Genomic DNA, 17,693 nt, shown 5'->3' with positions numbered 1-17,693 from the left:
AACAACTTTAAATGTTTTCTATTGAAACAAATAATAAAAAAGCTGGACATAAACACTTTTAAAATGAAGGATAGTGTTTTTCACCAGACATCATTGTACGTATTTGTTACAGGCATGGGCGTCCCCTCTTGGACAATAAGTATCAATCCATGCACTTCTAAGCTGCCTATTGCTGTGATAACTATCTGACAAACATATCTTATTGTGTTTACCATAGCAAAAGCTTTAGGGCTGCAATGCAACTTCCCCATCGTGAACCTGTTTTCACAGTCTTACAATTGTCTTAGAAAATCACTGGTTGCGGTAAAAGTTTGAGGAAAACCTGTTTATGACTTTTTAGTTAGGCAATGGGGCAGGAAGAAGTGAGGAATATTTCTTGATTTATAAAAGAAATTACAGGCAGGGCAAACAGAGCCCCAGCAGCTGAATTCTATGCGCTCTCAGCAGCAGATCCTGCAATCTGCTGAAGAGAGTGGGGCTCACGCTGCCAATGGGATCAAAGGACCTAGACAGTTTGACAGTTAACCCACCCTACCTATGCCGTTTAAAAAAACAACAACAAAACTTAGGGAGGTGGGTAAAAACACATTTGGAAAAACCATATTGCTCCAACCAGCTCTACTTTTTCTCCTTTTAGTTCTGTCATTAAAAGCCTTAGGAAACTAAGTGCAAAAATCTACATTAAGGCTGTGTTAAGGCTATGGAGTATACGGTAATATTCTGTGTCCTGATTCGAAATGTAGCAGCCCATCTGCTTAACAATCTGGGTTGCTGTGAACGCATTCAACCCAGTACTCTGCTCTCTGCACTGGATCCCCAATGAATGTAGAATCCAGTTTACAGTCTATGGCCTGTTTTCCTACTGCCTCCATGGAAATGCCTTTGGCTACCTGAGAGATTGACCCTCTCATGCAATGGCTATGATCTCCCTTGACAGCTGTGTTTCACTGGAACAACGAAACTGCCGGTCAATACAGAGAGGTTTGTGAGAACAGCAGACTGAGCTTTCACAGGAGCTGGAGTTACACAATGGTGCTCATGCTCACACCCGGAAAGAATAACTCGGGACCTCACCACTTTTGGAATCAACTGCAAAGCTCATTCTGCTGCTTATCTGTCTGTCAATGGTCATGTTGACATTTGGAAAACCATCTGTGTTTCAAAACATAACATATTTTAATTAATATGATTTTAAACAGGACTTCGCAGCTACTAGAGACTGGACAAGTTGTATTTAAAAGCAAGTTAGTTGGTTGTGGTCAATCCTAAACTCCCTCCCTAGTTTCAACACATTGTAAAACATGACCTACACTCTTGGTCTAGACGTGGCCAATAAGTTAATACAAATGTGAACAAATTGAGCTATTCTCATTTAGGCAGTGAAAGAAGAAAGAAAGAGCAACCATTATTGTTATTTCTATCTTTAAGTAATTGGAAGTTGCTCAGATACTACGGCGATGCATGCTTTATATGGAGGTAGACAGGAGCGATGTATAACTTCTCAGCTATGCATTTGGAAAATGACAAGAAAAGAAATGAATCGTTTTAAAAGGTAGTTTTTAAAATAAGTATCTTGAGTCTTCTGCGATGCCAGGAAGTGCAGGAGGTCCCAGGTTGTCAGGTTATCAGAAAACTAAAACACAGATGAATGGAAAAGCCATGAGCTTTACTCTGAAATCTAAACCTTCTCGCTGAAACGGAGCCTTCTTTAGTACATTGGGTCTCGGTCACAGTTACATTTGAGACAACTTATACATGTTATACTCTATTCAATTGGCATACCTTTAACCTATAAGACTTTTGTAGCGCAAAATACAGTGATTCTACTCTCAGTTTTTTAATGCTAAATGAAGCCAAGGTGTAAAAGGATTCCACGTAACCATCCTGTCTCTAAAAATAATGTAACTGTGTTTATAAAAAGCACCACATCTAAGCTTGTAGGCCGTATTCTGATCTCATTTACACTGGTGTAAATCCAGATAAATCCCACTGAAGTCTATGGGGTTAATCCGGATTTATGTTGGTGTTCCTGAGATCAGATGCAGATCCTGGTACGTGAAATAAAGAGCTCTGATTCTTAAGTATTTATTCTCCAACTGATATCCTCGTCATTTCTGCAGACAGACAACCAGAACCTAATTCTTCCTACACATACTAACATAATTCCTATAAATCCCCTTGAATTTTTATGCTGGGGGTGTCTTTGCCTTACAGAGTTATGTGTGTATCTAAATTACATTCCTTTCTTACCAGCAGAGGGAGCCCAGACCCACTTCCTGAGCTCTGAGACTGTTCAATCAAGTCTTTCAGGGATTCCCCTGGAGGAATGTAAGTCTCATCCTGTTCAAGTCCAATGCTGTAACGAGGTCTGCTTTCTTGCCTTTTATGCCTACGATTTTAGTGAAAATTAAATTAGTTGACAGTACAATGAGGAAGGCATGCTATGTAGAAAACGCTGCTCACATTTAACTTTTAGTCATGCACAAGTTCCTGTACGTGCTAGCCTCGTCGACGACTATTTTCTGATCTGCTCGCAACATTAGAACGCTTTAGGTCTACAGAAGGGGCTGACTATCATCTTGCTGGGGAATCCAGCATAATTTTGCATAGCCAAGTACCAACTTTAAACCTCTAATTCAGAGAATAGTCCTAAAAACAGAGATGCAGTAAATACCTCACCTTTTTGTTATGGATGTTTTGGATCTTTTCTGACCAAAGAAAGGCATTTTTACAAATTTGCCTATGCTTGCTGAATCTATCTCCCTCTTTGGGTATAGTTTGTGAATTTGTGTGCACTGTGTTAATAGGCTTATGAGCTTTACTTTATTTACTATACAGTGTCTTTACACCATTGTTTTCTTTCATTTTCACTGAATACTATTTTGTGTTATTTCCTACTGGAAAGCTTTTTAGGATATACTTTCTATGAAGGATGCTATACAAAAGACCAACTATATTGTAGGGCATTATATCAAAGTCTTTCTGATTTTAACATTAGCAAAATATACAAATTTTCCCTATAATAAAAATAAAGGTTTTTTTAATTGTTCCCCAATTCCCTCCTGTTATTTTTTTAATTTTACAGTTCATAAGCCGGGGTGGGGGTGTGATGTTGGGAAGAAATGTGAAGCAGACGACGCTTAAATACTTCCGGCTTACCTGAAGTAACAGAATATGATGATAAGTACCAGGAGTATACTGCAAACAGTCACTGAGATCAGCAAGGCCTTATGGTGAATGTTTCCTTCAACAAAATCTGGTTTAAAAAATAAAAAAGCTCTGTGCAATGGCTGTATTTTTGTCTTAGAATACAAAAATACTCTCTAATACCTGAGATGCCTTTCACGTTAGGTTGGGTGTAAAATGCATTCTGCCTTCCTGAATTTAGTTTCACATGTAAAAAGGCATACAAGAATTTATAAATCTATTAAGCAACAGAATTGTCCCCTTTCTTTTCGACTTGTGTAACATTGTGTAATGTATCACTTGATTTCAGAGCCATTTTATGTGCTCCTTCTTCAGCCCTCATCCAACGGGGCAAACGTAGCACACGGAACAGCAATCGAGGGCCTGACTGACCTGCAGTCTTTACTCAGACAAAGATCTCACTGGTAACCCTGGCGCTTTTGACTGTGTTTGCAAGGGAGTATTTTAGCCCTTCATGACCACTAGCCCCCCACCCCCTCAAACCTGGGATTTATAATAGTCCTGTATCTTACATATCTTGTCAGCTAGGACACAGACTAGTTTGGTGCCTCTATCTTAATTAACATTTATTAATTTAAGAAAACTATGAGAGTCTTAACAAAAGCAATTAATATACCCAAGTTGTGTCTATCCTAGCAGAGAAGACATACAAGGGATGTCTAATCCCTGCTAGGGCATAGAGCTAAAGTCCTTAAAGTTATATTTACATCACTGTAAGGATCGCTGTCTCTCTCTCTCTCACAGCACTTTAGCAGAAAAAAATATTTGTTTTTGATTCTTGCACTTGTAGAAAAATGTGTCATTGCAGATGAGCCGTTCTTTAAAACCGCTTGAAAATGCAATATTACCAAGCAATATGTAAGAATTGTGACGCTATAAAAATAACTGAAAAGTTTGGATAAATCCTGGCACGCCATACCCATTTTCTGCTTTAAAATTTAGCTGTCGTCTCCCAATTTGCATCCTCATTTCAGACACATATTCTCATGCTGAAAACTGAAGAAATCCTGCACCATCTTCTTTTAAAACGACAAAGTCTCAAAACTGTGATACTTTAGCACGCTCCCCATCCCCAGCCTGGTGTTCACTCTCATGCAGATAAGGATGAGGTTTTCGGAAGCCTTCACCGTCTGATTGTCTTGCATCTTCCACACAAATGCTGAACATGCAGTAAACTGTGAGAATTCTATCCTTATCGACTCATCCTGGAATAACACTATTATGTTTCAGATTTGCTCGGGTAATGAGACAAGGAGGATCCGAGGGGAATCTTGGCTTACTGTCACGCACTTCTATTTTAAAGATCCAGTTCCCTCTCCCAGCTTTGCTTCCAAGTATTTCCTTCCCTCCCCTTCCCATCATGAACAGGGATTACTGAGCATTATCTGCCTTGTGAGCACATTGGTCATGTTTTAACCTGACATTATCTGCTCCTGGAGCATTAACAATGTAAACATTCAAGACGTGGCCATTGTCTTTGAAAGGAGACACTGACACAGGGCCTATCGGGAAAACACTAGAGCACATCATTCTCATCAGAGCAGCAGATTTCTACCTGGACCGTCACTCTGAGCGTGCCGGGAGCTGAAACCGAGAACCCACTGGGAAGTCCGGTTCTCTCTGTGAAAGAGGGGGCGGTTCAGGGGAGCCAAGGTTCTATTTCATCGTTTATTAGCAGTCGATGTTCTCCAGTCATTTCCCTCTGAAATGTGTGGTTTGTAACAGTTTAAGGTGTCACTGCCTATTAGCCCAGGAGAGGCTAAGCAGAGTCTGCAGACTATAGGGGGAGAATTCTTCAGACTCTGGAGAATATGGAAATTCGTTTGCAGCAAGGGATTTCTCGTTTCATAGAACAGGTGACAATAAAAACTGGGCTGGCGGTTTTTGTGCTTCTCTAGCAAAAGTGTTGAGTGCCACACATACAGGGCTCAGTTCTGATCTTGCTTACACCAGAGTAAACCAAGAAGTGACCCTATTCAGGTAAATGAAGTTACACCCATCAGAAACTGTAATGAGATCACAATTATGTTTCCTCTTCTTTAGTATTCTTAATGGATTATGTGTGTGTGTATAAAAATTGAATCGAATAAAGAACACTGACGATGATTCTGCAAAGAAGAGTGGCTAGCATTCTACAAACTGTGGCCAACACTTCCAAACTTGGTTACCCAAAGTCAGGCACCTACAATCCCTATTTAGGCCCTTGCATAAAAGTGCTGAGCGTCCTCAACTTCTACAGAAGTTAAAAGGAGCGGCAAGTGCTCTGCACCTCTTAAAATAAGGCGCCCAACTTTAGGAAGACACACTTGAAAATGCTGATTTACATTTTTTCTGTGATCAAAGGCATTTGTGTGGGAGGAAAAAATATCCCAGAAAGCACTAAAAGAAAAAAGGGAATCTCAGTGTGAAAGATAAGTTCTGCATTTTAGCCTATAAAATTGAGGGAGGCTGGACTAGTTACAGCTATGAAGGTAATTACCTTAGATCAGAAGGTTGTCTTTACAACAACACTACACACAACTTTATTAAAGATGCACCTGCCACACAGTAGGCATGACATTGGCCCTAATAAGAAAGGAAGGCAAAACATCTTTCTTGAGTCCTTTTTATGTTTACCAACATGTTATGCAAGGCAATAATGATGGTGAATGAGTGAGTTATCAGCCCAGAATTCAGACATGTTTTCAAATAACTTTGGAGGGATTTAGCTTGTTTGCTCATTTGGGGGTTTTGGAAACTTATACTCATCAAAATGTAGAGAAAAATGCCCAGAATTCTTTATTTTTAAATGTCAGAGAGTAATCAGCAATGGCTCTCTGTCAAACTGGGAAGACACGTCTAGCGATGTCCCACGGGGGTCAGTTCTGGGTCTGATATATTTTCATTAATGAGTTGGATAATGAAGTGGGGAGTACGCTTATAACATTCGTGAATGACACCAAGCTGGGATGGGATGCAAGCATTTTGGAGGGCACGATCAGAATTCAAAACAACCCTGACATATTGGAGATTTGTTCTGGGGAAGAGGAAAGCAAAACAAAAAAAAAGAGGAAATTCAATAAAGACAAGTGCAAAGTACTTCACTTCGGAAGGAAAAATCTAATGCACAACTGCAAATTGAGGAATAACTGGCTATATAAGGATCCTGCTAAAAAGGATCTGGGGTTACTGTGGATCAGAAATTAAATATGAGTCAATAATGTGGTGCAGTTGTGAAACAGCCTAATGTCATTTTGGGGTGTATATAAGACGTGGGAGGTAATTGTCCCGCTCTGCTCGGCACTGGTGAGGCCTCAGCTGGAGTACTGTGTCCAATTCTGGGTGCCACACTTAAGGAAAGATGCGGACAAACTGCAGAGAGAGCAACAAGAATGATAAAAGTTTTAGAAAACCTGACCTAGGAGTAAAGGTTAAAAAAACTGGGCCTATTTAATCTTGAAAAAAGACGACTAAGGGGAGACCTCCAAACAGTCTTCAAATATGTTAAGGGCTCTTAAAAAGAGGACAGTGATCATTGTTCTCTGTGTCTGCTGAAAGTAGGGCAAGTGATGAGCTCTATCTGCAGCAAGGGAGATTTAGGTTAGATATTAGGAAAACATTTCTAACTATAAGGGTAGTGAAGCTCTGAAACTGCCTTCCAAGACAGGATGTGGAATCTCCCTCACTGAAGGTTTTTAAGAACAGGTTGGACAAACACCTGTCAAGGATGATCTTGGTTTACTTGGTCCTGCCTTAGCACAGGAGGCATCTCACAAGGTCCCTTCCAGCCCTATATTTCTATGTAGGCTGGTGAAAAGTGCCAGACTAACTTCCCCTGGACACTGAAGTCCTCCCTTTGTCCACAGAACAAGTGCTGCATACAAAGCAGCCATGCAAACTTCTCCTTCTGCCTCAGTGCAAACCTGGTGGGGCTATTTCCTGAGGCTGGCAGAGGGGAAGGTGGTTCAGTCTTCAAACTTACTCAATCCCTGGCCTCTCAGCTGCAATTGAAAAGGGTGCCAATTTGCACTAATTTTTGTGATATGGGAACTGGACTTAGACCCAGTGCTTCCTAATGTTTTGTAAGTTATCAACTGCAGCCAAGCCAAGCTATGAGGTTAGAAAATAAGCAGGATTTTATTATTTTTTTAGAAGACCGCAGTGAGTTATTATGTGAGGGATACATAATAAACAAGCAATACATTAGTGAAGCTCTTCTATTTACTGTGGCTGAATGCGAGTTTTAGCCATTGTCCAATGCCCAGCATGCAAGGAGTATACGTTATAAGAAAACACAGTGATGTTATTTCTAGACACCACACAGGGGTATCAGGGGTGTCTTCAGTATAGGGAGGGAGAGATGATAAGAGAAGGAAACAAGTTAGAAAACAATTTCTTCAGCAAATATCTTCAATAAGACTCAAGACCCTTTCAGATAGTCTTAGTTGCTTCCCTCCAGCCCCATCACTTGTTCAACTCACTTTGTCATGTACGGCACTCTGCTGAAATGTGTATTTAAAACTCAGCAAAATGGGTTTCGGGTGGAGTCGGCATATCAAATGCACAGAAGATTCAGTTGCCTCCCCAGTTTCTTCCCGTTCACAGTATTCATATTATCTGGGTAAAAACGGCAGTGAAACCTGAGGCTTGTGTGCACACATCAGACCCCATCCTCATTCCTCCAATCATTCCCGGGCCCATTCATCACTAGCTCTACAGGCAGGGAGCCAGACATGGTGGCACCACCACTTCTGCTTATAAAGGCTTTAAATCAGTAAAGACATATTTGTTCTCATCTGCTTTCAGTCTGCACTTTCACTGGGCTTTCCAGTAATATTTTTATTGTTTAAAAGAAAGGTGTCCTTTCAGACTCTATTATTCTTCTCATTTCCTTAATAAGGCGGCTGCATGACTGGCAAGGGGACTCCAGGTTATCTCCAGGGTATTTTTATTCTACTCGGACTGCAGGATGCACCTGAACACTGTCCAGAAATGGATTTAGCGGCTGTTGTGTTTTTCCTTCCTGCTTGACAGAAAGATCGTTCTCTGGCTTGATTAATTTTAATTCTTCTGTCTGCTTCGTTCTGTTCATGGCTACAGAGTGAGTTCCTTCCAGGAACTGCCAGGTACAGAGAAACATTTTCAGAACACAAGTTGCACGCATCTGTAGATGATAATTCTGTGCATGGGTTAATTTCTAGTTAGCAACCTTTGACCTACGGCTGAAGGACCTCCCCAGACCCCAGTTTCCCCTGAGACATGTCCTTGGTCAAAAGCTCCTGATCAGGAGCTAACTTTTTTGTATGTTTTCAAATACCAAACGATATACATTTTCCCAACAAATCCAGCAGTTTTTGTTTCAACAAGTCCATTTTTAATTTTACTTATTTATTTTAACACCACTGTTTATGTTAAATCCTGATAATGATTCGGAGAGTCACAGCACCACATTTAAAAACAATCCCAGACAGGAAGAATGACTATTAACCAAGCACTCGTCAACTGTTATATATTAGCTGCATGTTCTTGGATATGGCTAGCGGGAGAATTCACAGTCTAAATTGCTGCCCCTTTGGTGAGTGTTCATATTGTAACAGAGCAGTGGCAAGCTTCCCTGGCTTCTGGTACCAAGAATCACAGCTGACCGTACAGCTTTCAAAAAGGGGCTGACTTTCATGCTATTCCACAGCTCCAGACCATAGAGCCACATTGTCAGAAGCAGGCTCTAAAATTACAGCCACAATTTGCTGTCTAGCTACTAGTGTTGGAGGAATTACGTTAAATGAACATACTGCCATTTGTTTGTCAAATAACAAATTAAACAACTAGTTTTGCAGTACTCAAGCAGCTCAAAAGCTATTCATCTAACAATATATTCAAAAATATTCTCTCTGCTATTTGGTGTTTATTCATCTTAGCTATCTGTGACCTAAGTACTTAAGTGTCCTCTGCCCCCGCAAAAAAAAAAAAAAGGAAGATAATTTGGCATTAGCAAAAGAGCTTGAGATTTGCATAAACAGTAGATAGATGTCTGACTATGCTAACTACCTAATTTTTACATTTCCATCCAGGTTAGGCTGGAATGGAAAATGTAATATAAAACCAAGGAGAGAGACAAGTTAGAACAAGGTTGCTCCATTTTGAATCTGCAGGGCTTAATTCAACCAGCACGTGGGGGGGAAATCATGGACTTGATTTTCCAAAATAAAATTATATTATTCATATACTACACAAACATACAAATGTACTTACTTGTGGGATTTTCTCTCTATCCAAGTAAACTTTTTCTCTTAACAAAGACCAATAAAATGACTTAGAGCTCTTATGTTGGGAGTCAGAATTTTATGAGGTTTCAGTGATCTCGTGGCTCACCAGTCAATGCTGAATTAGTTTACATATTACATGCTATGGGCCCAATCCTGTAGCCCTGCTGTGTAGAATCCCAATGAAGTAAGCACTTATATCAGTAAGGACTGCCGGAATAGTCCTTTCTATATGCATGTGGGGTGTGTGTGTGTGTGTGGATAAGTAAGTTAGTAATAAGAATATATCTGTGTGTTTAGACTGGGATTTGAAACAGGTCCTAACTTACTGTTCAACACTATGGTCCAAATTTTGTTCTCAGTTTTAAACAGGCAATATCAAAAAAATTGGAAACTCTGTCTGCTGAGACCAAATTTGATGCTGACCACACAAATCCAGCACAGCAGTCTATAAATGTCGTGCTTACCTGGGAACTGCCGTATTTTAAAAATAGAAAACATTGTATAACTTCGAACCAAAACTGGAAATGAATTTGTGCAGAGTGTTAATCTCTTGTTTGTTCTTTTCCTTTGAAACACAGAGTTCATAGTAACATCTAGACCTTATTCTCTGAGGGCCAGATTATCAGTGGCTATAAATCATCATTAGTTCCACAGGCTTCAATGGGACTATGCTGATCTATAGCAGCTGAGGAGCTGGTCCCAAGTGTCATATTGAAACTAGTATGTAGCTACAAACTACAATCTTTTGCAATGACAGAGGTCATTCATTATTGTTATTTTATATTTGTATGGCATGAGCACCTAGAGGCCTCAGTAAGTCCCCACCATGCTAAGCACTGTGCAAACAAAGTAAGAGATAGTCCCTGCCCCAGCCTAACCTAGACTGTGAGCTCTTTGGAGCAGGAACTGTTATTTTACTACACACAGCACCTAGTGCAATGGGTCTCTGATCCTTGACTGATGTCTGTAGGCATCATGGGAATACAAATAGAGGTAAATACCAGCAACAACCAAGTAGATACTGTTTCCGTACATTATCAGAACAACTACAGGATACAAAAAAAATCTGTTTTTCCATGCCGCTCATCTAATTCTCTTTTCTTTTCTAGGAAAAATACATGCATCTACTGATTTAAGGCTAGATTTTCTTCCTCCTCTTACCTCTATTTTTCAGCGGTGGCAGTGTAGGGTGAAGGTTTTCATTACAGAAATCTTCATCTGTGCAGCATGCAATAGTTCTTCTGTGATGTATTATGGGTGTATCCTGCAACAGAGAAATTCACAGACAACTGCGTGAGCAACTTTGTTTTTTCGAACAGACACTGTTGTTTGGGCGCTGGACAAGGAGACAGACCTGACATTGTAACCAGTGAAGGATTTCAAATATGACTGCAATAAGGATTTGGGCTATCCTAATAAAGCCAAACCACACTTCATTTAAACATTAAAGAACAAATTCTTTACGAAATCCTTGTGAAATTCCACTCAAGTCATTAGCATTATACAAGGATGTATTTGGCCATAACAGCGTACGGTAAAACGGTGAGAGAATCTGTGCGTTAGTGTTACATTATTCAAGCATTCCATTTGAATGTGGGGGCAGACAGATTTCACGTTTATGTACAATGAGACTGAGGGCCTGATCCTCTGTCCCACTTTCTAGAGCAAAGCAGAGAGAATTTTGCCCCAAGGCCAAGATTTCCAGAAACAGATACCTAACATCAGGCCTGAATTCAACAGAGACTTTAGGGTGCTCAGCATTTTGGAAAATCTGGCTACTTATTTAGTAAGCAGTTAGAAGCCTCATTTTAGACTCCTATTTTTGAAAATCTTGGCCTTAGCACACGATTCCCTTCACGTAGGAGACTCCTCAGACGGCTTAAAGCCAATGTAGTCAACTCTGTCATCTATCCCACCTAGCGAAATAGATCAGTGAAGGGTATGAAAGGGAGCAGGAGGGGACAGAACACAGTGCACTGCACTTTGGAGATATTTACTGGAATAATGGCTCCTAAGAGTTTATTATAAGCAGCTGCAAATAAGAGCAACCCGTATCCTGCTTTAACTTGAACCAATAGCTAGTGTGGCCCCTGGACAGGCCCAGAGCAGAAAGATTTACTTAGGGTACTACTACATTGCAAACAAACAAAAAACCGCGTCAGCGAGTCTCAGAGCCCGGGTCAACTGACTTAGGTTCACACTACAGGACTAAGAATAGCAACACAGATGTTGCTGCTTGGGCTGAAGCCTGGGCTCTGAAACCCAGCAAGGGGTTGAGTGTCAATGTCTGGACTCCAGCCTGAGCAGGAGTGTCTACACTGCTATTCTTAGGCGTGTAGCAAGAGCCCAAGTCAGTTGACCCAGGCTCTGAGGCTCGCTGCCACGCTCGTGGTCTTTTGTTGTTTCATTGTCCAGGGTAGATGTACTCAGAGTCATCTTCGTTCCATCTGCTGTCCTCACTCCACAGTCATGCTGAGCTTTGCACGGAACAGCTGGGGATTTAACCCCGAGTGATTTCTCTGTGTTAAACATGCAAGCACAAAAGAGAATTGCTTTGTAGGGTGACAAGTTGATTGCAGTACATGGAATGAAAACACATTTCTCTCCCTGGAACTATAATGCCTTCACGAAGGTGGATCCCTAAATTTACTGGCTGGACTGTCTACACACACAGGACTCACGTTACACATCAGTGATATGTAACAACTTCTCGTGTGAAAACAGCCACTTTTTTACTGCCCACTACTACGTAGCACACAGCAGTTTAGGAAAGGAAGTAAAGAATGTCTTACGTAATTCAAGCCGCAGGGGGAATGTAGAGAAGCAGAATGGAATTACCCGAGCGGTTTACCCGAGCGGTAGTTTCACCAGGACGGCAGGGGCTAACGTTAGTTAACCTGCGCTTGAAGTAGTAGCAAGAGTTTTGGGGAGCAGATGCCATTTCTTCAGCATTCAGTGCAGAGGGCACATCTCCCACATGAACAAAATTCAAAGCAGCAGATGTATGCATTCATCCTGACTACAATGCAGCTGCATGAAAACTATCACAACAGCCAGACCAAACCTTGATCGCAACTCTTTTCTTACCCGGCACTGGAAGTCTGAGCCTTCTAAGCCTAGGCATCCTGAGGCAATCGTATGTCCTCCGGATTCATCTTCTTCTACCATGGTGAAACAGTAGCCATCAGTCCTGAAGATTGGAAAGAGTGAAAAATAGAGTTTGTTTTTTAAAATCAGAGATTTGCTATGAGAGGCAGTCTGATATTCTGAGCCCCACAAACATACAGTTGATAAATCAACACACTTTGAACAGCAATGTAACATAATGCTAAACTATCATCACATATGTAAAATCTTATTTATTTACACAGTATTATTTCAACATACAAAACAAACGAATGCTTATCCCAGGCTCTTGGCATCCACACATGGTTAAAATTAAATCCAACAAAGACAGACAGCAATCATAAACTGATAACTTTTCTTCAAACAAAAGAAACCAGTCCACAAAGCTGACATTTTCACATAAAACCCAAACCCCCATAATCAAAAATCTTCACCCAAGGCCCATCCCCTCTGCACAAATGTCTATCCCAGTGGTTCTCAACCCATGGTCTGCAGGCAGCTTGTGGCCCAGGTGATATCCTCAGGGCCATACAAGTAGTATAATGAAATGGTGTGGATGTGGCCAACGTAACACACAGAGAGCTGCATATGCGGCTCAGAGTGGTAAACAGGTTGAGAACCACTGGTCTATCCTAATAGATACGCTTTGCATCATTGGAGACCCATCTTAGTAAAAGCATCAGTGCTAAAGCAGGTCTACTTGTACATGCACACTGTACAGAGATTTGCTCTGTAGCGCAGACCGGAAGAGGCCAGCGTCATTGAGATAATAACTGTGAAACACTATTAAGAGTGATTTGTGGTCCTTACTTTAACCATATTACAAACTGCAACACTCTGTTGCGTTTGAGTTCTTGAGTTATCATCAACATCCTTCCGAACTGTTTACTTGGGTTATAAGCCTAAAGTGATCCATAATAGTTCAGTTTACAAGAACATGTACAACATAGGACAAGTATACTAACAGATGGCTAGATGGTGCTGGTGATAAATGCCCTTCCCTAATGAAGGTCAAATGCATGAATGTTATCAGGGAAACAAAAAGAGTGCCTGCATCTGACTGCAAGTCTTCTCTGCTAATTTCTCATCACTTTTTGGGGACTCACTACCCTATCAAAATGAATGAAAATTGTCTTGATCGTAAGAAATAAAATGGATAATAAAAAAGAAATAGCCCCTTATCCTCAAACAATTAAGTCACATAACAATAAAATGTTTTATTAACCTCTTAATTTCTTTCTAATATTTATTGTGTTATATATGAACAAATGAACAAGGACAATAAAAGGGAAACAGACACAAGAAGTAACTAAATGGATTTACAAGGCTTAAATAAAGCAGAATTTCAGATAATTATTTTTTGACTTGAAAGAAAGGAAAGCCTAACAAAACAAACAAAAACACTAATGACAATAAAGAAGTTGTAGGAAAAGGGGAACATTCCATTACACACCAAACGCATAAATACAATTTGGAAATATTAGCTGTGGCACAGAAGGATGCCGGATAGGAAAACACCAAATATTTGCTGTGGCACATTTTTAAATTAACTGTGTGAGATCTAGTCAGAGCAAGCTTGTTTCACAGTTCCTTTCAATAACAGGAGAAGTTACTAACGTCTGGATCTGAAAAGTAACCAGTTGCACACTACAGACGACTTCCTCATAGAAGCGCACAATTTACTTTTATACTACTTCGATGTTGTGCATGAGAGTAAAGTAAGGAAGACAACAACCCTTTTGGGAAACAACTCTCATGACTTCATTACTCAGTCTCAGGATAGGAATGATAGGATTGCCAAGAAAAGAGACTGAAAGGAATCCATTAGAGTACAATATTATATTATACTACATTTTATTTGTTTATACGGTGCCTTAGATTCAAAGCAATGAGTAAGGGTAACAGAGGGATGCTGTAACAAAACGATAAATTGCAATCAACTGAAAAACAAAACAAGTCAACAACTGATGGTCTCTAATAAAGTCACTATACAAAAGAATCATATCATTTGAAGAGGTACTATTAAGACAGGAAAGAGACCCAGGAGGTTTTGGCATTCTAGTGACTTTCAATAGGACACAGACTCATAAATCACTTTTGAAAATGGAACATAGGCTCCTAAGTCACTTAAATGCTTGTGAAAATTTTACTTCTGATGTAAAATGACAAAGCAAGTTAGATCATGGAAAGCAGAGGGGGAGAGAGCTCAAAAACTTTGAGGGATGGAGGAAATCATTCTTTTTAGAGACAGCAACAGAAGAATGTCTCACTAGCTTCACACCATGATACAATGAATGAGGAATGTGAAATGAAATTTAAAGGGAAATGTTTATACAGGAAAAATGAGATTTAAGAGGGAGAATTTTCAATGTAAATAAAAGTTACCATCACCCCTCGGAAAGCCTGCCAGGGATCTGGGCAAGAGAGTAGAAGAGACAGTGTCTCCTAGAACTCCTGGAAGAGCTCTACTGTGGTGGTGGGGAACAGATGCTCACAGTTTGAATATAACACACTCGACATACAGAGGAGTGCATAGCACACTCCAGCTGCACAGTCCAGCCATGTCAGAAATTAAAATCTTTCCATCATTAAAAAAAATCTGAACAAGCATGGACCACATCTAAAATGCTGTATTTCACTGCATATTACATATAAGTACTCATGATAACACAGAATGATGAATACAGGGGGTCTCCTGTATACATTGGGGTTGTGCTCTTGAAAAGGGTGATGGATACCAAAATGACGTATACCGGGGAATTTTTCCCAGTAAGAAATAATGGAATAAGGGGGGAATGCATTCACAACTTCACCACACTTGCCTATGACAATGCTCTTTTCGCCTAAACAGGGTACCTTTTGACACTGACAGGTTATACAGCACACATTTTACACACAAAACGTTGAATAAAATAATGTACAACCCTACTAACGCTGATTAAACACACAGAACATTTTAATATAGTACATACAGTACAGTAATACAGTATAAAACACTGTCAATTATGCTAAACTTAGGAAGGGGTGGCAGCTGTGTTTTCTTGGGCTGGCTTTTCTGTGGCTGGCTTTTTGGTTGCAGAAGTCTTAAAAAAGGATTTTAATCGATGTCTGCTCTCCTGCATGAATCTTTGAACAATAGATCTCCCTGTAGCAAGTCACTCACTGCATCACTGAGAGCCCTGGAGACTTTGGCAGACCGTTTACAAAAAGGATCACCGCTCTGTATTATTTCCATCATCTCATCCAGCAATCCAAAGAAAAGGGAGAGATTCTTTGTCGTCAGACTCCTGGCTTCCTGCCCTATATCATCATCATCATTGCCCTTGCTTTCTTTAGATATCCGTGGTCAATCCAGCTCAATCAGTTCCTCATTTGTCAGTTGCTTAGCGTGAGACTCCTGTACATCCTCCTCCTCCACCTCCTCGAAGCCAATATTCTTTGCCAACTTGACAATTTCTTGCTCGAGAACAGGAACGGCATCAAATCCCACGAAGCTGTGGACAGCATCTGGCATTGCACAGCGCAAAATGCCGTTCACACATTGCAAAGTGACCTCTTCCCACGACGGGTCAATGTTTTCCACGCTGTTCAAGATGTTGTAGGACTTCCAAAACTCCTTTACGCTGGGCTTTCTTTCACATGCTGTCTCCTTGATCAGCATGGAGAATGTCCTCTGTAGGTAATAAGCCTTGAACGTGGCCATTACATCTGGTCCATGGGCTGCAGCAACAATGTGGTGTTGGGTGGCAAAAATTGGACTTTGACGTTCGGGCAGAGAGCCTTGTAGTCCAGTTCATGGACACTTGCGTTATCCAGCAGAAGGAGGATCTTAAAGGCCAAATTTTCCTTCTGACAATAAGCCTTAAATTCAGGGACAGCACGGTCTACAAACCACTCACGGAAAATACTGCATGTCATCCAGGCCATTCTGTTCGACTTCCAAATTACAGGGAGATAAGGCTTGACGTAGCCCCTCATTGCTCTTGGGTTTTCACCGTGGTAGACAAGCAAGGGCTTCAGCTTATAATCGCCTTCTGCATTTCCCCCAGGCAGAAGGGTTAAGCAGTCTTTTGAGGCTTTGAATCCAGGAGCAGTCTTCTTGTCACGAGAAATATAAGTGCTTGTTGGCAATTTCTTCCACTAACGGCCCGTCTTGTAGACGTTAAAAACTTGTTTTGGAGAGCAGCCACCTTCCAAATCAATTGTATTTAGCTGCATAGGAAACAATTCAGCTGCTTCTTCATCCACAGTAGCCATTTCTCCTGTGAGTGTTACATTATGTAGATTGACACGCTTCTGAAATCTGTGGAATCACCCACGACTAGCATGGAAGGTCGCCTTTTCTGCTGTTGAGCTCTCTCCCTTTCTTTCCTTTAAATTGTTATACAGGCTTTTGGCCTTCTCCTGAATCAAGCTTAAACTCACAGGCATTTTCTTTTCATGCAGGTCATCAATCCAATCAGCCAGCAAACATTCCATCCTCTCCATTATACAGGGAGTCCTCAAACATACGACACCTGACTTCCGTCGGACGCCGCTTACGACACTTTTCAATTGACTGCCTGTTTTGCCCCTATGACTCTTGTCGCCCTTACGACAAAAGCCGGCAGGGAGAACAGCACACATCACATGCTGAGTCTCAGCAAATCACTGATTTCACGGTTCAAGCTTTCTGATTGGCTGAGCCAGGGGCTGGGAGCCAATCAAAAACAAGCGGCAAGGCTAGCCGGCAACAACTACCCTGGCCCTGGAAGCCAATCAGACAAGTGACTGCAAGGGACCCCCCACTTCCAGCTCCACTCATTAAACACAGTGCATCTGTGAATAGGGGCATATCCAACATGTACTGCTGCTCCAGCAAAATTTACAAGGAGAGGAGGAGAACATCTGTCCGAACTTCCTTGGACACTTTCTTTAAGATTGCAGAGAAGACTGCAGAGAAACCTACAGCCCAGACTTCAGAGAAGCCCCCAGCCAAGAGCCCTTCAAAAAGTTCTAGAAAGTCAAAGCATATGTGATTTTATATGTTTATTTGAATGCTGTTTACCTAATAAATGCATTGATGTTGCTACATTAGTCATCTATAATTCATTTAGTACAAAAATCTGGATTATT

At 40.9% G+C, this 17,693-nt stretch overlaps 1 protein-coding gene across 2 annotated transcripts in view; it reads right to left on the bottom strand.

Annotated features, from left to right (window-relative positions):
- Positions 1–17,693, bottom strand: part of BMPR1B (bone morphogenetic protein receptor type 1B) — a 354,353-nt gene that overhangs the window by 6,961 nt on the left and 329,699 nt on the right. For both annotated transcript variants that reach the window (XM_084626037.1, XM_084626038.1), the window contains 4 exons: positions 12,540–12,642; positions 10,614–10,716; positions 3,160–3,256; positions 2,251–2,389 (listed from right to left, as the gene is read on the bottom strand). In XM_084626037.1, coding sequence (XP_084482163.1) covers positions 2,251–2,389; positions 3,160–3,256; positions 10,614–10,716; positions 12,540–12,642 — 442 coding nt within the window. The remainder of the gene's footprint in view (positions 1–2,250; positions 2,390–3,159; positions 3,257–10,613; positions 10,717–12,539; positions 12,643–17,693) is intronic.

The sequence above is a fragment of the Lepidochelys olivacea genome, assembly GCF_965140295.1.
Source record: "Lepidochelys olivacea isolate rLepOli2 genome assembly, chromosome: 4".
NCBI classification, from domain to species: domain Eukaryota; kingdom Metazoa; phylum Chordata; order Testudines; family Cheloniidae; genus Lepidochelys; species Lepidochelys olivacea.
This window is presented reverse-complemented; position numbering and strand designations above follow the sequence as displayed.